This window comes from Sebastes fasciatus, chromosome 9 (assembly GCF_043250625.1).
Source record: "Sebastes fasciatus isolate fSebFas1 chromosome 9, fSebFas1.pri, whole genome shotgun sequence".
Lineage (NCBI taxonomy): Eukaryota > Metazoa > Chordata > Actinopteri > Perciformes > Sebastidae > Sebastes > Sebastes fasciatus.
Window position 1 is genome coordinate 24,862,395 of NC_133803.1, and position 23,030 is coordinate 24,885,424.

The 23,030-nt window shown below is 42.5% G+C and overlaps 1 protein-coding gene across 2 annotated transcripts in view; it reads right to left on the bottom strand.

Annotated features, from left to right (window-relative positions):
* Positions 1-23,030, bottom strand: part of inpp5a (inositol polyphosphate-5-phosphatase A) — a 170,059-nt gene that overhangs the window by 44,094 nt on the left and 102,935 nt on the right. For both annotated transcript variants that reach the window (XM_074646884.1, XM_074646886.1), the window contains exons 8-9: positions 21,112-21,231; positions 8,136-8,220 (exon numbers count right to left, since the gene is read on the bottom strand). In XM_074646884.1, coding sequence (XP_074502985.1) covers positions 8,136-8,220; positions 21,112-21,231 — 205 coding nt within the window. The remainder of the gene's footprint in view (positions 1-8,135; positions 8,221-21,111; positions 21,232-23,030) is intronic.

The following is a 23,030-nucleotide window of genomic DNA, read 5'->3' on the forward strand; positions in this document are numbered from 1 at the left end:
TTTGTCACGCCATCCCACCGTTGGCATGGTGTTCCCAGCTGCCAGTCACAGCAACCCCCCCCCCGCCCTCCGAGTACACAATAGCAATAGCATGGCTGGCGCCGGGCTCAAACGGCCTGTTGTTAATGAGCAAGACCAACAGAAGCCACTGCTTGTTCTTCATTTGCCAGCGTTTTAATGATATGGACAGCGCTCCCATCAAAGCTGCATCGCTCAAGTTACGCCCTCATAGCTGAACTCTGTTTTCCCTCCGTGTCTTCAGCGCTGTATTCATTAGCATCGAAGGCAAACAGAGAGCAGAGAGAGAGAACAGGCGCTGTTGTCTAGAGGGAATAGTCTCCCTCTATATCCAGATGGGTTATCTGGGATATAATGGGCCCTCATTGTGATAGATTGGACTCTTCTAGCTAGATAATATGCCTTTATTGTGTTGTAAGGAAACATCTCCATTACAGGCTTCACCTGTGTGGCCATAAACAGGCGCGGGTCAAATAGTAGCTGTTTTAACCTGGTGTGTGGTAAATGGGAGGGGTTTACTGCATTAGGACTATTAAGACAGTGTCAGGTGGGTTGTCTTAGAAAAGTATATTGATTTAGGAGGCTACAACAACATGTAAAGGATTTGTCAATACAATTTGTCCTAGCAATAAAACAGTCATATACAACAGTCTCCTCTCAGTAACTTGAGCATTGCTAATGCTCCATATTTGACAATAAATTAACCCATTTGTGCCCACAACTGAAAATTTTAATTTCCTTTAGTGGAACTAAAGCACAAATGTGAAAACATTTTCAAAATCGGTCAAACTGTTCGGTTAAAAAGTGAGTTTTTCTTGTACTATATCTAGTCTTTGGGCACATGGGACTACTGTTTAAAGACACATCACCATATGTGTAAAATCTGAGTAAAAGAAGTCACTACGTGAAATGGCTACTATGGGGAGTAACATCATAACACATGAATACAACTCGACTCATTGGATCCACAAGAGTCTCAGCTTTATAGTGATACCCAATTTATGTTATTCTAAGCCCTTTTAGGGATCCCCAGTATGCAGAAATAGTCAAATACACCATTTTAAAATAGGTGAAAAGAACACATTAGAACTGCATTCAAAAAACTGCATGTGATTAAAATAAATCTCTAAAAATCGATACGGTATCGCAAAACATAATACTGCAATACTCATGTGTATCGATATTTTCTTACACCCCTACTAGATATAGTATGATAAGAAAATGACTGTATCTTAGAAACTACAAGGAGCACAATCAAGTATATGGGAAAGATATGCACACATATGTACGGTAAACATTCATAAGGAAAACATTTAATAAACACAGTGTTAGCCTTTTTCCTCATTTTCAAAAATCCTGATTTTGACGATTGATAAAAGTGTGATTTTTCATGTGATCTCAAAATTTCAAAGTTTAACTGCTAGATATTTTCCCAATGTATGTCCGTACCTAATTTCAAGACTTTTGACCAATCAGAACACATTTTGTGGCATTTTTTCCATATCATACTAAATATAGTCTTTGGGCACAAATTAACACTGTTGAAACACTTGTCCTGAGTAATTATGACATAAAAACTGTCAAATTTAATGCAATAAGCTTCTCTTTTTAGTCCAAATCTGATTAAGTACTTGAGGGCTGGTGCGTGTTCATGTGTGTGTATACATCTGTGACTCTGGGCGTAAATGCATGAGTGTATCTGGGAAACTGAGGGCAGCCAAGGAGGGTCGCAGTCCCCAGTGTCAGGGGTCCCACAGAACAGAGGCCCAATCAGTGCTGGCCCGCTGGTTAATGGATGGATGGCCCCCAAAATTAATTAGCCTGACTAATGTAGTGTACACTTAATTACACTGGCCGCCTTTTGATTTATAGCTGGCCAGATACACACATGCTAGTCAAAGTCGGGCTAAAAAGGGAAAATTGTTTACCCTTTACTGGTGCAAATTATTTAGCCAGACTGGGTTCAGCAGCCGGGACAACGGCCATCAACTAATGTAATGAACTCATGTTGGGCAACACAAAGACTGTAGCTAACATGCACAGACGCATATTTAGAGTAAACTGTGACACCCATTAGATTATTAGTAAAAATTTAATATTTGAGTTTTTCTTTGGTGAAGTCAATGATATTTCTTCCAAAATGCAAATTTAGCATCTATAAATAGATTATAAATGTGTAAAAATAGCAAAGCAATCCTCCCAGACCTTTATGTATAAAGCATCGCACATACATAACACAAATAAAGAACACATGACAGAATTTATCTTTCATATGTCTTTTTGCTTGCTTATAATTCTGTCTGTGTTGTCATGGGCGTGTGCGTTGAGTAACTCCACGCTGTGAGAAATGACTGATCTACCATGCTGGCCTGTCATTACTGAGCATTTTACAGCATTCATTAGGAGTGGGGCTAGTCTAGGGCCCCACCTTTAATTTCATGCTGCTCAAGCGAGAGAAAGGACACAGGACAAAGGAAGGAAGATTGATGCCTGGTCCGGCCCTCTGCACTACCTGCAGACGCAGACAGGGGGCGCTGATCCAAACCTCTCTCCTCCAGTCAGCGAGAGGCCAGCGAGCCCTAATGAAATCTGTCCATGTAGCAGCAGATCAGCCCCAATTAAAACAGCCCCACACCATGTCACAGGGACAGTAGATCAAGTCAGCAATTAACCTTCCCGCTGGCCTCTATCAATCCTTAAATTGGAGCAGGCCGGCCAGCAGCACACAATCTCTGCAGATATTAAATTTACATTCTATTAAGTTTAATTAGGAGGGATTTTAAATATACTAGGAGTCCAGGCACGGAGCCCTGAGCCTGTCATCGACACCGCTGATTCACGGCCGCCGGCCACCTCCGGGGACACGCACACACTCTCTCACGCTGTACACCTCATACCACCCTCTGACTGAAGCACCAAGAAATATCTGTGTTTGCTGTAGGTGTGAACGGGTCAACAAGGGTTATGCGACCTGGCGCCATGACTGAGCACTGCTCAGCTTCGGTCTGAAAGGCTGAACATGAGTTTCTATAATAACATTTTTCAGAGGTTACTGTATTATAGTAACCTTTATTGTTACTATAAACTTGATACATATTGGCAGTGACAATATGTCTGAATCACCTGTCTGATCCTGCAGGATTTTGGACTAGAGCTGCAACGATTAATCGATTAGTTGGCGACTATTAAATTAATCCACAACTATTTTGATAATTGATTAATCGGTTTGAGGGATTTTTTAAGAAAAAAATGTAAAATGTAATGTAAAAAAACACTTATACCCACAACAATTGACTACTGTAAATCTGTCTGCCCCATCACACTGGTTACAGCTCACATTGAGATGTGAACTGGAAACAAGGCTTATTAAATGCCTTGGAAAACTGGAAAATTAGCTTCAGCTTGAGGCAGTGGGAACTAAAAGTGTATTAAAATGTTAATGAATTAATAATTCTTAATCTAAAGAATAATATGAACAGTATTTATCTTAAAGGAGGCGTACAGTATAATGGAAGGAAATGGATTACATGCATGGTTGAGATCAATAATATCAACCGTTTAAATTTATGTTTAAAATGTCATCCCACACCGATCGCATAGTGCTCACTGCCCGCTTCCATCTTCATTATAATAACATTTGCCATCCGTAATTTAGGACCTCCTTGAAAATTCAACAATACAAGTAGGGTCTCTTTTATTGCAACAGGTCTTGGACAACATGCCCTGCATCTTTAGTCACTACAGGCGTGAATGTGGCTTGGACACGAGTGCTCTATGTGGGGTTAAAAGAGATCGCAGGCTGTGAAGTATCACACAAAATCTTCAAAACCATTCCTTAGCGCTTTCCTGTTTTATCAGCACCGATGCAAAGCGTGATCAAGCCAAAGCCTGATCACACCCATGGGAGAGGAGAGAGGAGGTTGGTGGGGACTGGACCACCTCCAGGCTGCTCAGCCCTAGCATTAGTCTCCACGTGGCTGTGTCCTTTGTCTGCCAGTCAAAGGGCCGCTGAATGAGGGTCAATTGAAACCAATTCCCTCTGTCGGACACAATTAATGGGGTTGCCCGGACCGGGCAGGAGGGGGGCGGCCGCGGGCCTTTGGTTACTGATCCTGCCGCACAAGCATGCCAGGAATTTGCCACCTGGAATTTGCCCTGTGACAATAACAAACCCACCCCCTTCCAAACCCATCTCCTTTTCTGTACACACATGGATACATCCCAAAATACCCGCCGTCCCATCCACCCACCCACCCACAAGGCAGGATGGGTGACAGGGGAGTGGCTAGTGGTTGTCCACAGTCTAGTCACCCACAATGGACCAGAGACAGAGAAGAAGAGGAGTGGTGTAGCGTGCAGCTGTAGAGAAATGTACTGGAGTATTTTCTGATCCAGTGACTCTCAAAGTGGGGCCTAGTGGGTGCCTGAGGGTTGTCCCTGGTGTTCAACAAATCAAAAAGGCAAGTGGTTTAAATATGCGATTATTTCGTCCACTTAAAGGGATAGATAGTTAGGGTAGTTTGAAGTGGGGTTGTATGAGTTTCTTATCTATAGTCAGTATATTACTTACAGTAAATGATGGTCGGCACACCCCCAGTTTGGAGAAACAGACAGGAGCACCGACACTAGAGCAAAGCAATACAGCACTGTGGACGGGGACTGGCAGAAAAACTTATTTTAGTCACCTAAAAGAAAGGCTCACCTAAAATAATTGATATCCGTTTAAGTGTACGCTATATTTAGACAATTTTCCGACTGCAAACTGGACTGAAAGTGAAACGTATCTATACTGTTTTTGTCATCTTAGCCTACTGGCTTTGGAGAGAGCATAAATAAGTTTCACTTTCAGTTTCATCGTTGGAAAGGAGACGGAAAGAGACAGCAAGATAAAGCAATAACAATATTCGAAATATTGCGTACACTTAAACTGATATCTATTTTTTTAGGTGAGCCTTTCTTTTAGGTGGCTAAAATATGTTTTTCTGCCATACTCGTCCACAGCAGTACATTGCATTGCTCCGGTGTCGGTGCTCCTGTCTGTTTCTCCAAGCTGGGAGCGTGCCGACTGTCATCTATTGTAAGTAATACACCTTCTATGGATAAGTACCTCATACAACCCCACTTCAAAACACTTGAACTATCCCTTTAATGCAGAAAAAGTGTCCATTCTTCTGCATAGCTTTTTTTGGGCCCTCTCCTATCGATTGAAAGTGGAGAGAGAACAGTGAGAAAAGCGAAAAAATGAGACTCGCAGACAGCGAGAATGAGCGCCGGCCTCTCTGTGTCTGAATCAATCTTCGGATAAGTATGGACGATCGATCCACCACCAGCCCCATCTACAGTTAAGCACTTCAGTGGATGTGCACTAATTGTCCTGTTGACATTAATTGTCATTAAAGGGCTTAAAACGGCCTCCCGGCTGTGAGTTACATCCTGCGCCGAGGTTACAACCCATTTGTTTATTGGTGACATCACAGCTCTCTCTCTAACGCCACTAACGCAAAAGGTCGCTGTTAAATCAGACAGGTTGACCACTGCATTTATACGGAGCAGTGCTGCCCCTCTAGCAACGCATTTCACACAGGTGACATCATCGGCCTTTTCTGTTGTCCCCATTAAATGGTCGGCAGGTTTGAGGAACCCTCATTAAGCTGGAGGGAAAATGTCTAGGTGTGTGTGTGTGTGTGTGTGTGTGTGTGTGTGTGTGTGTGTGTGTGGTTTATGCCGCAGCCCACAGCTCTAACTTCCTGAGGGGAAGTCTAAAAGGCCCCCCTGCATTGCTGTCACACCCCTTTAAACGGGGTGAATCAATCAGATTCATTTGGCCTAACAAATTGGTGTGTGTGTGTGTGTATTCGCTCTGGATGTGAATGTGTATGCGAATGGGGGCCAAGGTGCATAAGAAAGGAGCTGTGTGGATGGGGAGAGGGGGCAGAGATGGACACACACCGATGCAAGCCTAACACATCCCTGGAAAAGGGGTCACGACCCCTAACTGCACTCAAACAGCATTTCAGAGTGGTAGAGACATGGAGAGGGTGAGTGCTGACCTACCACAGAGCAGCTTGGAGACAAGACAGGAAACATGAGGGGAGAGTTATCTAGATTAGCTATACAGGCTCCAAATCATCTCATCTGACTGGGTTTGATTGGATGCTTCTTTTTCAGCTTAATGCGTCCATGTTACCTGACAGTACTGGCATTGAAAACACATCTTTCTTATAAAACCATGTAACATTTGATATACTAGTGCAGGGCTTGTTCAGAGCATGTGCCTGTTCAGAACGGGCTGATTGCTTGGCTTAGCGTTGTCGAGAACCACGTATGGCTGCTTGTACCCGCCAAAGTGTGAAGTTGATTGAATGAACTGTTCTTAAGATATGCGAAAGACAGTCATACATACTGTACATACACAGAGAGACAATAAGATAATACTTCCTTTATAGATAGATGATGCTGCTACAGCGCCAACTATTGGTCAAATAACACCAAATTTGCCATGGTCACTCAGATATTATATCTACACATGTCCACCAAATATGGTCCCAATAGCACAAAGCATTCAGGAGATATGACATTGTTTTGTAATATAAGCCCTGCCCACAGCATTTGAGCTAACTTTGAGGGCCAGCTATAGCAAAACTGTATGGAGCAGCAAAAATACAAAAAAGAACTTTTTGCAGCTTGGTCCAGAGATGTTTAGTACCAAATTTGGTGACGATTGTTCAAAAGTTCAAAAGTAGTAGCAAAAAAAATCAGATTTGGACAAAATTAAAAATGGTGGGAAATCTATCTAGACGCAAATAAATCAATTTGTCTGGACCCACAAAATCCAGGGAAAATTTTGTTTCTGAGACTTCTGGTTCAAAAGTTAAAGGCCAAAACGTAAACGGTGCATTGTGATAGCGCCAGCTTCTGGCCAAATTGAACCACATTCAACACTTCATGTCTTTGGGTCCCCAGCAATACACCCGCCAAATGTGAAGTCAATCGTGAAAACAGTTCTCGAGATATGCAAAGGACATACAGAAAGACAGACAGAAAGACAGAGATTCCTTGTATAGTTAGATTTCACTGAATAGAACACAGTGTCTATCATCACAGCAATGCTGATAAGATATAAAACAGCCTATCACTGCTTTAAAAATCACCGTGTTGACCTAAATTTGTGCAAAGGTTGACTCCTGAATAACCTCAGCGTTTGCACATCTGCTGATTCTGTACTTGGATTTATTGGATCCACAGCATCGGAAGTTCACATGATCAGTCAGTTAATGTGACCCAATTACAGATCCCAAATCAAATCTACTGCCCAAACTTGGAGGCCATCAATCAATGCCCCTGCTGGACTGCTGATCCCACTTAGCCGATGGGTGATTTACTGCCCCCCTAGTGGCCGGATGACTAAACTACAGAAGGTTTCTACTTCTGCGCCACACAGAGTGAAGTCCTTCCTAAGTCATTTGAGCAAAACCCCTTCATTCAGAAAGCCTTCCCTCCTCTTCCCTTCTCCGCTGAATGGGGCTCTGGTTGAAATGAACAATGCCCACACCTTGAACAGGCCCACTGATTCGAGGGCCATTGTGCCGGAGAGGAGGGAGAGAACGGCCAACAAGTGGCTCTCCCACTCTGTTATCATAGGACACCACTGTCTGCGGTGGGCCTTTATGACTTGTTATGCCACTAACCGCCCCCCCTCATCTCCTCACGGTGAATGACTGCGCTACCTTGGCTCTCACTGGCCTCATTTGCACCAAGAAAAGGAGGGGAGGAGGAGGAGGAGAGGAAGAAAGAGGGGAGGGAGCAGGAGAGGAAGGGAGAGAGAAAGAGCAGTGAATGGCACCATAACATAACAATGCACTTGGAGGCTCAGTTGGCAAACACAGCTGGGCCGGCAACAGTGAAGCGTTTAATGAGTCATAACTCTGAAGAGACAGTGGGCTCCTAAAACCACTTTTACTATACTGCAGTCTCTCTCTAACACACAAAACACACTTTATATTACTATGATTTTGATAGGTTAACTACATACTGTATGTATATATTATATACAGTTGTGCACAAATCTAAACAATTAACCTTCCATCACTTGTTTGGTGTAATGCAAAAACACTCACCTCAATGACCTGCTTCGAGTCCAACCTGAAGTTAAAGTCCCCAAAGACGAAATATGGCAACTTCTCATGCCGCTGGTCCGTGATCCTGAAAAACAGTACAGCCATTTGTTAGTTTTAAACAACCATCATAACCCTCTGTGATGAACGGGTGTTGGCATCGTTCCTCATAATCCCCAAGTTGTAAACATACATTTTAAATAAGATTGTGACAGCCACCATCTTGACGAACATTACCACTAGTTGTCAAAGACTTGCTGTCATTTGATGATTCCCCTGACCCTCAGGGTGTTTAGATCATGAAGGCCACAGCACCACCTGGTGGTCTGAACACTTTAGATTAGAAGATATTCACCTTTGTGGTCTGACATCTTTAGGTACATGAGTTTTACAGAATTCATCATTTACCACAGAGCACACAGGGGTGGATGTAAGGATGGGGCATATAGAGAAAATTATAGCAACATGTAATCTGAAGGAACAACAGGAGGCCTATGGTGAGGATTTACAGGTTTATAGGTGAGGAGGATATATAGGTGTGTAAACTGCTTGTAACCTTGAAAAGAAAAACGTAACACCCCAGATCAAAATCAGAGAGCTAAAAATGCAGTAACCATGTTGGAGGCTCAACCTGGAGACCAATCATACCCCCCTTCTTTTTTCATAGGCCCATTTTTGCCTTTTTTAGGGGAGTTCAGGGGGTCTTTAGGGGGAGACTCTATATGTCACATAGAAGTGGTGCACATCAACTGAAAGCTGGGAAACTGAAGACTAATTTGAGGTGCAACTCAGCACTGTGTGTCAAGTTGTTTTAGCCATAAATCAGAAATGAAAAAATAATTGATAGATTAATTAAAATAAATTGTGAAAGTGTATAAGGGTTTAGAACATTATGATGGAAGTATATGATGGCCATTCTCATGCTGTATTATGTCGCATAAATTGCTGCAGCGATTTTGGGGTTGATACCATTTGTTAGAAAGATTTGGTGCTAAATTTAACCATTTTTTTTACCACTACAGAATTGATAAAAAATAATCAATAATCCCTTCAAAATACCACATTAAGACACCGAGACCTTGAAGAACACCATAGATAAAGCCATGCTGTGATTTGGTATTGAAAAGGTTTGACATTTGGAGATTTCTGCAACAATTGCATTTTTTGGCAATTGGATGGCGAGCACTTCTGTTCTGGAAACTGCTCAGAAACCCCCTTATTGTCAATCTACTGAGGAACGCCATGCTCTAGGTCTTGAGATTGTGGCTGTAAAGTTTCATGAGGCTGTGATTATCCTAGAGGTCACCACAGGTCATTTTATACAGTGAGGTAAAAATTCAAAAAATGGTCTCAATACAATGAAATGGCTACTATGGGGACTAACATTATCACACATGAATACAGTTGGGCTCATTGGATCCACAAGAGTCTCAGCTTTACAGTCGTACCCAATTTATGCATTTCTAAGACTGTTTATAGACCCGAGTATGCAGAAATATTCAAATACATCATTTTTAGAATAGGCGAAAATAACACATTTATACTGCATTCAAAAAACTGCTGCAAGTAGGCCTGTCTGTAAAGGAGAGACTCGTGGGTACCCATAGAACACATTTTCATTCACATATCTTGAGGTCAGAGGTCAAGAGACCCCTTTGACAATGTCATGCCAGTTTTTTCTCGCCAAAAGTTAGCCCAACTTTGGAGCGTTATTTAGCCCCTTCCTTTCCAACAAGCTAGCAATGGATTCCTTAGGCAGTTTCAGATGATATCTGTACCGTCACTCTAGCTCTAAAACTGAACCTCCTCCAGCCTCTGAAAGACAGTAAAGTCGGTCGGGATCGCTGGTCTCAGAGGGTTAAATCCAGTCATTTTACATAGTGTTTTGTTTGATTACCTTTATGTGCTGCTGTATTGCTGATTGTATATCTCTTCGGTTAAAAAAAATTAAAAAATGTTATCACAAAAAAGGAAACCATGTTTTATGTATGTTTAACATGTTTGAATGTTCCTATGTGCAACTATACAAATGAGCGACTGAAGAGACTGAAACAGCTCAGAGATTCGAGTAAACACAGTTCAAACTGTTCACTCTCAGCTGACACCACAATTTAATCAATAAATCTTGATAATTTCCTTTGATAATCTGCTTTGATGGGACAGAAAATTCACTTTACTAAATTGATCAAAGGGAGAGCGAGGAAGCCCCAACCTCAAAGAGATGAATCCTGAAGATAAAACTCTCTATGTTGCTGACATGATGGCAACTGCCTCAGAGAAAGATCAGATCAACTGGCTCTGTAGATTTGTTGGTGGGCTTATGGGTTTTAGACCGAGAGTCAAAAACAGACATGTACAGCTTGAAGGACTCCATCCACACATGCTGCCGCTGGCTCTGCTCCACTACCTAAAGTCACTCTTGGTTGTGCTCTTCTGATGCCTCCCAAGGGTATTTTAAACTGGCACATTTTATTGTCTCCTGTCTTGCAAATGTTTTTAATGTACTGTATGCATTGCTTTTTAAAGCTGAGAGTGTAGTGTCGGAGGATTCATAGAGTTTAGATCATCTCTGTCATGGACGACTTCCAAATCTCCAGAACATCGCCACAGCGAAAAAAGAAAACGCACCTAAGCGACATATAATTAACTCGTATGCCTCATCACCTACTTAAAAGTGTCTCTTGTACAGAGCAGAGATAGGGAATTAAGGTGGACGCAGCGCAGCCTCTTGTGTAATTAATGATTCAGGATGCTTGGCTCGCTATCTCCACTAACCGCGCGGATAAATCTCACCGTGGACTTTCCAGGCCCAGATAACAATATATTTATGGGGCCGTAAAGAGAGAAGAAGCCTCGTCTTAGTGGTGGGTCTCGGCTCTGGCCGGCTGTCGTAAAGCATGGCCACTTCTTCTCTACGAGGCACGGAGAGAGAGGGAACGGCAGCGAGGCAAAGGTGACCGGAGTAAAGAGGCGGGGAACGCAGCTATTATATTAAATAGAGACTATGTAACTTTGACATCCCATTAGATTAAACAACGTCCTTCTATCCAATAGGATTTTCAAGAGGGGTCAAGAGAAAGATTTAAGATTTCATCTCCAAAATAACAACTAAAATGTTTAATGGTTATGATGGATGTAATTATTAATCTATATGATGGACATTCTTTCCTGCAGTTATGCAGGAGTAAATGAAGACTGCAATTTGGGCTGCAAGTAACAATTACTTTATCAAGTATTCGATTAACGGTTTGGTCTATAAAATATTAGGGGTGGGAATCACTCACCAAAGGCCCCACGTACGATATAAGTCACGATACCATCTTATTGTGATTTGAAACATTTTGCGATATGCTGCGTACTGCGATAAGACATATTTCGATTTATTTCCTTTTTTAAACTGCAAATTATTAGTTTGTCAACATCTGTTTTATCTAATAAGATCCAGTTTTCACTCTGTTCATCTCAGAGTTTTCATTCACATATCTTGAGGTCAGTGGACAAGGGACCGCTTTGAAAATGGCCATGCCAGTTTTTTCTCACCAAAATTTAGCGTAACTTTGGTGCATTATTTAGTGTTATTCCCGACAAGCTAACATGACATGATTGGTACTAATCGATTCTTTAGGTTTTATAGTTTCATTGGTAGTTTCATCACTCTAACTTTGAGACTGAGCTACAACCTCTGAAAGACAGAATAGCGGGATGTCGGATTGTTAAGAGGTTAATAGTTTATATAATAAAAGATCGATACTTGACGTCCGTGTATCGTTACTATATTGCCACGCAAAATATTGTGATACTATGTTGTATTGATTTTTCCCTCCACCGCTATGAAATATAATAATACTTTAATAAAATAAACAGTCCTAACTGCAGAGGCCCGGGTTTTAATCCGACTCGTGGCCATTTGCTGCATATCGTTCCCTCTCTCTGCCCCTTTCCCTATCACTATCTATACCAAAAAAACCTAAATATATATACATATCTTAAAAAAATTAAACAAATAGATAAACAATTTGACATCTTCAAATCGCTTTTTTGTCCAACCAATAGTCCGAAGCCAAAAGAACTTCAGTTACTGTCATAGAAAAAGAAAAGCAGCAAATGATCACATTTGAGAATCTGGATCCAGTGAATCTTTGTAAATTTTTCTGATCAACTAATGTAATGGATTTATTTATCATTTCAACTCTTCTCACAATACTAAAAGGCCTCTTGTTCTATGGCAATAGCGTCAAACATTATTGGCAAAGCAAATGACTAATGTGGTATCTTAAAAAGCTTGCAGTCAAGGCGGCGACAAATAGAAACAATGAGATGTTTGGGTTGCGCGTGCAAGAGAAATATTTGTGTCTGGATAGACTCAAAATCAGACAAGTAGGTTTTGTAGGTGTGTGTGCCGATACATCTGAAACTGACTCACTACATATCGCTATGGATAAGATTAGAGCTGCAACAACCACTTAATCGATTAGTCGTCAACTATTAAATGAATCACCAACTATTTTGATAATCGTTCAATCGGTTTGAGTATCTTTTTAATAAAAAAAAAGTCTAAATTCTCTGATTGCAGCTTCTTAAATGTGAATATTTTCTGGTTTCTTTACTCCTCTATAACAGTAAACTGAATATCTTTTGAGTTGTGAACAAAACAAGACATTTGAGGACGTCATCTTGAGCTTTGGAAAACCCTGATCAACATTTTTCACCATTTTCTGACCAAACAACTAATTGATTAATCGAGAAAATAATCGACAGATTAATCGACTATGAAAATAATCGTTCGTTGAAGTCCTAGATAAAATTCGGACACTAAATACTTTATCAAACTGTCCTAGTAACCACAAGCTAACAGCAGCAGGAGCTCATTTACACACTTAAACTGGGGCTGATGTCATTAGTGACCTTACATCCTGGTGCTAAGAGACTCAGCTCTATTCAAACAGGGTTAGTGGTCAGTTTATTCTATTGGCTCCAACGGAGGGCAGTAAAATGGCTGCACACGGGCGTCAGTGCCGTTGTTATAGGCGTGGGAACTCCTGTATTCCTTGTGCTAACAGAGAATTTACCACATCTGCTGCTGTGAGTGAAGAAGTGAAGAGTGAAGCTCTGTGTATGTGCAGATCACACAATGACACAAAAAATAAAAGATAAAAGAAGAGATGAGAATGAGTTCAGATGAATGAGAGTGAGACAGGGAAAAATGGAGTAAGAGAGTGTGTTTCCCCAGAGCATGGAGGTCTTCCTCCTCTGTGTCCTGTAGCTTTATCCCGCTAACAGCCATGTCTAATACCCGCAGCCTGGCTGTTTTGTCTGCAGCTCCAAGGTATCAGCCACAGGTCAGAAGGTAACACTCTGTTTACACGATCATTTCCTAAAGCACTCATGGTGACCCGCTGGTGTGAAAGTTGACTTTTTTCTTGGCCTTTGTGGGGGGGAACGAAGAATTGCAACATTAGCTACAGCTACTGGGCGTGAAAGGAGCCTGAGGGTGGGGGGTCCAGAGCTTGGGGGGGCCCCCCCTCGCTGACCCTCACCCTCGGCGGGGGCCCCCATTAGCCTCGTCATCACAGTTCATTCAGGCAAACTGTAACAGTGTCAGTGACATTCTCCCACAAAGACGCACTCCTTTACACAGTCTATAAACATGCTTCTCCGGGCCAATTCATCGCGCAGTGACACCCCTGAAAGAGGCTCTTCACAGGGGCCGTTCTCACTGAGGTTTGGGCTGGGGCCTTCGTCAGGCCTTCGTAGGGGCCACACAAAGACTGGGGTCAGACGCTAATTTATAACATGGCCCCCGACTCTGCTCCCAGGCTCCTTAAACCACCGGCACAAAGCAACCACAGCACATTCTCTCTTTCTGATTCCACTTTTTTTCTCACAAACAAACAAAAAAACCCACCTATGCCCAAAATCTGAAAAAGCTCTTGCACCAAAGACACTGACAGCATCTCAATCTCACAGATAACACTCATGTATGCCACAATAACACATACCAAACCTGTCTGCATATAAATCTTTCTCAATCCCTCCCTGACTCCTCTCCAGATTACACGCTGTGATTGACAGCCAAACTGAGCCGTAATAGACAGTCTATATGAGATTATGAGGGTGCAACGGGGGGCCATGTCATGATTATATTGACAAGATGACTTACCATAAGTTGGCCGTTCAGATTCGACTTTGCACACAATAGCCGGGCCGAGCGCAGTCACCCATTGTAAGTAAATGTTGAGAATTTGGGAGAATGTTAACATTGTGAAGAATGTGCTGGGTGACGTCTTCCTGAAAGGGCCAGGGGTGGCCCCTGACAGGACCTTTGACACTGCAGGACAGCCTTCCCCTCGTCCCCCCTGTTAGCACCCTCGCTCCCCGGTAACGCCCACCCCACCAAGAACACCATGCAGGGACGATAGGGTGCTGAGGGGGTGCGAGGATGTTGCCGCGGTCACACAGAGGTGAACGAATAAGTCAACTCGAGCCGACGGCACTGTCGACACAAACTCAAGATGGGGAAGACACCTTATGAGATAATGTGAGGAGCGGACAGGAAAACTTTCTGTAACTGTCGCTGAGAGGTGTCGGCTGAGTTTTGTCTAAAGGGGACTGGAGGTCTATAATTTCTGGGACTGAATACCAGACCACCTGTACTCACAACTGGATTACCAGCCCAGGCAGCTGGGGGCCCGAAAAGCCCTAAGTTCCCTGTGTGTCAATTGTTTTTTGGTAATTTAATTACTTCCAAATTTGTTTTACGTGCTTTGTCCGAGACTGCTTGCCATCTGGAAACTTATCTCTCTGTCAATAATGTTGGGCTCAGTAATCAACCCATGCCCACTCTTTTGGCACTTTTTGGCCTTTCCCCACAAAAAAAACTCTCAGATCTTCATGGTGCCCTTGCCTTCTCTACATTAACAGTTAGACGGCTGATTCTCTTAAATTGCAAATCCAATCATCCACCTACTCATATCAACTGGGTACGTGACTAAAGAAGCTGCATTCATTTTGAAAAGATAAGGTTCAAACCCCAGTGCCAGGGATCTGATTCCAGATCGCCCCGACTCCCCGCTGCTGCCGTTACACAGGTTAGACCCAGTGCTGCTGCTGGCCACCAGCTTATCCCTCTGTGACCCCCGGTGCTGGGGTTTGAACTGGCTGAATTAGAGGTGCCACAGCCGCTTACTGAATGACCGTCTCCAGAGCTGCAGCCCGAGACAGACAGAGGGACTGCAAGGTGCTGTTGCTCGATAATTCTTGTCTCATTTGTGGTATGATAAACAGTAAATTCATCAATTTCAGTGCCTCATATCTCTATTTTCCAAGCTACTGTAGTTGTCATATTTCGCGGAGACGAACCTTCCTTTCTGCCGCTTTGGATTTAAGATTCAATCACCAAACAAAGTGTCAAACCGTAGGCTACACGGACCAGAGTTCTGTGAATCTGCACTCGATTGCTCTTCCTCGACGAGCGGATGTGTGTCTCAGGATCAATTACAGTTTCAGAGCAACGTATTACATTCAGTTTCAAATTTACTAAAATACAGTTCCAAACTAATAATAATAATAATAATAATAATAATAATCAATTTCAAATTATGCTATTCAGATTCAGTTTTTTAATGCATCTATTCACGCTGAGCGATTCAAATTCAGTCTAGTGACATATTTCTGCCCATAAAGATCTCTCATTCATTTTAAAGTAGAAATTTGTGGCAACACTAATAAAAAACAAAGTAATGTAAATGTACTTGGATAAACATTTATTATCTACAGTATACTGTATGTAATGTATACGCAATATTAGATGTTCAGGTAGTTTTACTTGACTGGCTAACGCAGGGGTTTCATGTAATTTTTGGTTGTCTGCATGGTCCTAAAAGTCAAAAACAATATAACTCTGATATTTAGACTGAAGAGAGACGGGTGGTAAAGCTGTACCCGACAAATCTCTGAATGGCCCATATCGATGTATAAAAAGTAGAAAATGGGGGGAGGGGAATATTCAACGTTCTTTGCAGGTGCTGGAGAGAGATTTCTCCATGACTGTCTAACCTCCCACCCTGTCTCAGAGTGACTGCTGGAGCACGGTGTGTGTGTGCGTGTGTGTGTGCGTGTGTGTGTGAGAAATAAACAGGCCCACTATGAGCAGAGAGACACTGGGGAAGATTAACCTCTGCTCCTGCAGGCCTCCCAGGGTGAGAAGGCAGTTCAGAGTCACACAGTGACACCACACACACACACACACACACACACACTCATACACATAACGTCACATGTACACACACACACAAACACACACAAACACGCGCACACACACACACACACACACACACACACACACGCACACACACACACACACACACACACACACACACACCTCCTTATACAATATTATTTGAATATAGCTGCTGTATATGTCTAAATAAAACATGCTTTTCATTTGAAGACATGGACACACACAAAGTGCTCTCCTTAATAAATTCATCGTGGCTTTATGGAGGATCTCCCTGTGATTATCCAGTCCTCCCTCCAGCAGCTCAACATGTCTATTGGCTGGAAACTAGCCGGCCTTTCTCTGCTCTTTCAGCCTGTTGTTCTGGGAAAAGCCCAAAGGGAAACATTTAGATTGGAGGGCTCTTTGAGACGCTCTGACAGTTGACTGATGACCGTCCATAAAATGACAAAGCATCGCTGTGTGGTGGCCAGTGCGGCCCACTGCCTCCCCATGGGAAACTAATTGCTTTGAATTGTTAACGGCAACATTATTTTTCTGCCAATCATTGCTTTTCAATGCCCCGAAAATGAGCATGAAACAAGTCTTTTCAGCGAACAAAACAGTTAAATGTCCCCAATGTTGATCAAATTAACTTCAGCACTGTGACAATGGACTATATTTGTGTGAAAATAATGGCACGCCACAAAGGACGCCTTTATGCCAGGATTTCACAGTTGTAATGTAAAACTGTTCTCCCCTGAACCGGACCAGCCACTCTGAATGGGGGGTTGGAAAAAAGAAACAAACTCCAATACACAAAAGGGATTTTTTTTTTTAAGGAAGAGGGAAAAAAAGTGTTGATTTTATCTCATGCTATCATTTCATGGGCTCATTTAGTAGCCATGTTTTTCATCCTCTAGAGAAGTCAATCACTTTCATTACATCAGCTGGCACAGAAATATGGAAATAAGCTGATTTTTTTTACTGCCAACACATTTCTAGCATTTTGTCCATTTTTATATAGAGTTGTTATAATACCGATACCAGTATCGGAAATGTGTCCGATACTGCCCAAAATTCGGGATCTGGTATCGGCGAGTACGCCAGTCTACGCACCGATCCGATACCATAATTTATAAACCCAGAAAAAATCAACTTGTTTAACCGGAAATCAATTCTTCTTCGCCGCATTAGCCTTCACTGTGCTGTTGCCCTGGATTATGGCTGCCACTGACAACTACTGTTTTAGAACAGCGAAGAAGAACTGACCACAGGTAGTTTGTCATGGAACGATGGCAAACAACAAGAGTGCGTCACTAGTGGAGAGTGTAACGGTAGTCAGAGCGAGGAAAATGTCAGCCATTTGGCAATATTTCAGAGTGGAAAAGCCAACAAGCAAAACTGTATGTATTTGTTCATGTTTTATAAAGGATAGTAATCATATCACATCCATACATGGTCAGTAGTAAACAGCTGTTAAATAGTAATAATAATAATAATAACTATATTTTTTTAATCATGCTGGTATCGGGTTGGTACATGGAGTCAGGCAATACTGCAAATTCAGGTATCGGAATCGGTATTGTGAAGGAAAAAATGGTATCGAAACATCTACACATTTACATAAAATTATTTCTTAAATCTAACGAAATTCCCAATTAAATTATTCTTAAAAACATATTTGTTTGCACACAAAAGCTATCCAACCTTGACATAATTATAAAACAATGATTGTCCACATCAAGGCGTAGCTGAGTCAACAAGGTAAATAATGCTTGATGCAGCCCCCCGAGCACATATGTGCGTTTTCAAAGGACAGGAAAACAAGCAGGGGATGCATTTCAAGCAGAGCTCTGCTTCGCTCTCATGGAAGTAGCCCACACATCAGCGCAGCCAGGCCATAGAGCAGTGCTTTTTTGATGTGACTCAATAGTGAGGTCTGGCTGGCTAAACGCTGTTCCTTCTCAGCATTGTTCCCCCGAGGCCTTGAAGCACTTTGGAGATAAACACCGTTTAGCAGTTAAAAGGGCCACAGAGGAAAAGGCTTATCAGATGTCTTCTCAATGGGCCGTAAGCTGCATTATTAGGGCCTGGGCCTCAGATAAGGTGGAGGAGTTTGATGCCCGGCAGCAGAACTGTGTCCCCAGCACTGCTGTGTGATCAGACTCCTGTGCCGAACTCAGCTGGTGGTGTGTTCAGGAACCCCCCCCCCCCTCTTCTCCTCTCCCATCCCGCAATAAGAGATTAGAGCTCAGAGAAGGAGAGCGAAGAGGGAAGGAGGGGGGAGTTTGGCTTTAGATATTCCCCCTGTCCCTTTTCCTGCTCTGCTTTCTGGGGGTAGGAGTCAGAGTTGGGACAATGGCCAAAAAGATGGTTCCCAACCAGCCGCTGAATGGGAACACTGTTGGTGGTAGCGCTTCATTCAAAGCCCGGCCCGGGCACATTGTCCTCCCAGATCGGCGGAGGAGAATGGAGTTTGCTGGTGGCTGCCAAAAGGTTAGCAGCCTCTGTGAAAGGACCAGCCCATTATTCACTGCCCTTTACAGAGCCCAAGCACCCTTTGTGCTCCTCCTCCCTTCCCTCTGCACCGCCAGCTTTTTCTCACTCCGGTGCTCCGGATCTGCGCCCGACGGTTTCCCCCAAAGTGAGGCGCGATGCCACCACTATCCCACCCCATGTACCCCTAGTGAGGGATACCAGAGGGACATATAACCACCTCCCCACCACCACCACCACCTTGCCTCACACCCCACCGCTGTCAAAACAGAACCTTTAAATGATATGGCCCAGAAGTAACAACAAGGTTACCATTCACGACACAAGGGGATTTAGAAAGAGGGAGCGTGGAAACTGCCACTCAGCCAACACAATTTCTATTCAGACCCCTCAGCCACCCAGCTAAACCTCAGAGACTCGGCTATTTAGGTGTATTTACAAGGGCAGGGGAAATAAATCAGCTGAAAAAGCATGATGAAAGCAGAGGAAACACAATGAAGACACTTAAATGTAAGCAACAACAGAGGTCCTTTTCTTCATTATGCCAGTAAATCCAGGTAAGTTACAGCATAATAAAATAGCAAAAGCTGCCATATCCTTTAAACACTCCAGCTTCCCTGTCCATTAAAAGCGGACCATTCTTACATCAAATCAAGAATGGAGTACAGGTAAAATATGACCTCGTAGCAAATGCTTTCCTCATAATTCATGGGGAGCCCGGTGATAATGTATGCCACCCATATATGCATGTAGTTATTCAAAGTGGAGGCGGCCGGGGAGCCACGCCGTGCATTCTGATGCCATTTGAATGGGAGGTCACCTGCTGCGAGGCTTTTATTCTGTGTTAGCGTGGCCAGGTGGGGAGCAGGGGTCGCACCGTGCACTCTCTCATTCTTCTCCGCTGCAAATGGATATCCCATAAATCACATTAGCGTGGCCTATGAATGGATAGCCTGGCCTGTTTGTATAGAGGCCAGCTTCACTCAGTGCAGAGTGAAGACATCTTTACCATTACTATTCAGATTCCTAGACCCTCGCCAGCATAATTAAAAATGCTAAAGGGCTGATCCTCTTGGGAGCACAAATGTGCAAATGGCAATCAGCCTGTTAGATCATAATATGTTAAATGTGTACATCTGTTGCTTCTTTTAAGTTGCAACTAAAAACTCACCTTTTTAGATTAGGCTTTCCTGGTGCTTTGTCATGTGCATGTGTATGAATGTAATAATTTATCTGTATATATAAATTATATATTTTTTTACTATTGTTGTTATTTTATTTATTAATTTATTTTTGTACATTTTTTTTATCTTTTATTATGTATTGACTGTCTTATCTGTTAAGTGTCCTTGGGTGACTTGAAAGGCGCTTATAAATAAAATGTATTATTATTATTGTTATTAATAATATGTAATTGGAAATGTTGGCCTGATGGTGATGCAACAGGAGCAGTCAGCAAAAACTTTAGGGTTCATCTTCTATGGACTATCTACAGCTAATTTTATTGAAATAAGTGCCTCCTCTGGGGAGCATGAATGTGCTCAGTAAATGTCATGGTGATGAAATTAGGATTCGTCCTTTGGGGACCAATATTATCCGTCGTAAATTTCACGTAAATCAAACCCATTTCGACCCAGTTTTGACCTGATGGTGTCACTAGGTAAAAGGTAAGGGTCACCAAAATCACCCCTTTTGATATCATGGCAATCAGTCAGTATATTAGACCAAAGTGTTGGACAGATGCACGTCCCAAACGGGCACTCGACGAATATGTGCATCCCTTTGCCTGCTGGTTGTGTGGGACAAAAATGAAGATAAATGTAGGATTACAACACAAAAAAAGAAGCTGAAAAGTGAGGAGGAGTTAGAGAGAGGGACAGAAAAAGAAGAGATAAAAGAGAGCTGGGAGTTCACAGACCGTGTAGTGAGTAAGACCCCCTACTTTTACAGACAGATGTAATCCCACTGGTCTAGGACTGAATCCTGCTGAAACCTCTCCTGCTCGGTCTCACTCTAAGCCTCCATTACAATATCAATACAGGTTTTTCCAGACAGGACTGGGAATTGTGGATAGTATCTACTACATTTTTTATACATATATCCAATTCCCATTCTTTATGTTTTTACACAGATACGGAGAGTCTCCCCAAAGTGAGGCAATGACTTCAGTTTGTCTATTTATGGTCTTATGTCAATGAAAAGAATAAAGAATGAATGAAAAGCCAGGAGAGAAACAGAGATGGTGTCTGGCGGCGTGTACAGTACCTGTCTAAAACGTAGCCCAGCGCCTTCTGCCTGGTCCCAGAGTAGACGGAGGGGCTTTTCTCCCAGGCCACCAGGTTGGAAGCATCATGGAAAAGGTGGATGTTGACCAGATCAAAGGAGCTGGGATGAAAAAAACACAGACTTTAAGTGACCTTCTTCAACTACAACATCTTAAATGCACACTTATAAGTGGGATGTTTCAGTCCAAGTGACAAACCTGAAGCTAATGTACAACTACAAAAGAATGGCCGGTTTGTAAATAAATTACTGTTTTAATGAATTCATAAAGTACACTAAGACTTTTAACATAGTAATCGTAGGCAACTTAAGCATTGATAAAAGCTCACTGAGTGTATTTTTAATGAGGGTTTGGAATCAAACTCTTGAATACAAAAATTAGATTGTACTTGGTGAATGTGATGAGAATGAATCCCCAGTGTGAGAGAGAGAGAGAGAGAGAGAGAGAGCGAGAGAGAGAGAGAGAGAGAGAGAGAGAGAGAGAGAGAGAGAGAGAGAGAGATATTTGTGAATCGAGGCATTAGATGAGCTTTTAAGCCATTTGTGCCCAAAGACAATATTTAGTATGATAAGGAAAAATGACACAACATTTGTTCTGATGGTCAAAAGTCTTGAAATTGGTACAGACATACTCTGGGCAAGTATCTAACAGCACTTCTTTGAAATTTTTAGATGACGTAAAAAATCACACTTTTATTATTAGTCTTAATTGGGATTTTGGAAAAATTTGGAAAAAACGCTAACATGTTTATTAAATGTTTTCCATATGAAAGATTTTTTTTACATATTCATCTTGTTATGAGTTCATAAATACCAAATACCTGATTGTGCTCCTTGTAGTTTCTGAGATACAGACATTTTCTTATCATACTTTATCTACAGAAGTATTTAATGTTGTGGCCCAAACTAGATACAGTATGATAAGAAAAAGTCACTTTTCAGCCAAACAGTTTGACCGCTTTTGAAAATTTCTTCACATTTGAGCTTAGGCAAGCCCAAATGAAATAAAAAAAATCAGTTGCACGCACAAATGGGTTTCATATGGAAAACATGATAGACATGAAGTATTTTTGTCATTACCGACTTGATATCTTTTTCTTGATGGTGAAAAAACACCCTTCTTATAAGGGGGTAAATGCTATCTAACCTAGGTCCACTATCACTACATACGAGCGCTGATATCACTACATACAAACACTAATCTGCTTTCCTTCAGTTTGTCCTGTCAGGGAAGAGCGAGATAGCTCAATGTACAGTGATGAACACCTCCCTGCTGATCCTATCAATCTGGGCTGTTTTGTTAGCATGGTGTTCGGCAGGGCCACCCAGAGGAATTGGTCTTATCTCGAGGGGTTTATTCTGCAGTGACATCCTGAACAAATGAATACATGCATGCCTTCGGCTATATCTCTGTCTATCCCATCTCCCATCTGATCTCCCTATCCTCCACCAGCCTCTCTCTCTCTCTCTCTCTTTCTCTCTCTCTGCCGCTCTCGTCAAACGTCGTGCTCCTATTAAATGCTTACCGTTTCAGCTCTTTAGTTCTCATGTCATCCTTCTATTAGATTACAATCCCCCGTCTTCCACCCCCCCACCTCCCCGCCCCCCCACAATCCCCTGCTCTGCACACTGGAAGCCAGCGTTTGTATTCATGCCGTACAGGTTCAATTGCATGTAATCTTTATGGTCATCTGTCATATGCAGCTGCTTGACTAACGCGATTACGTCTAATCAAATCCCTGCTGTCTTCCGTGGCACACTGTCCGGAGAGGGTTCAGCTATGGACTGTAACTCACTCTCTCTCTCTCTCTGTGTGTGTCTATATGACCACCACCACCACACCTCACACAGCCCACCGGGGCTTGTGGGTAAAGCCGGACATGACTGACATGGTTAGATAC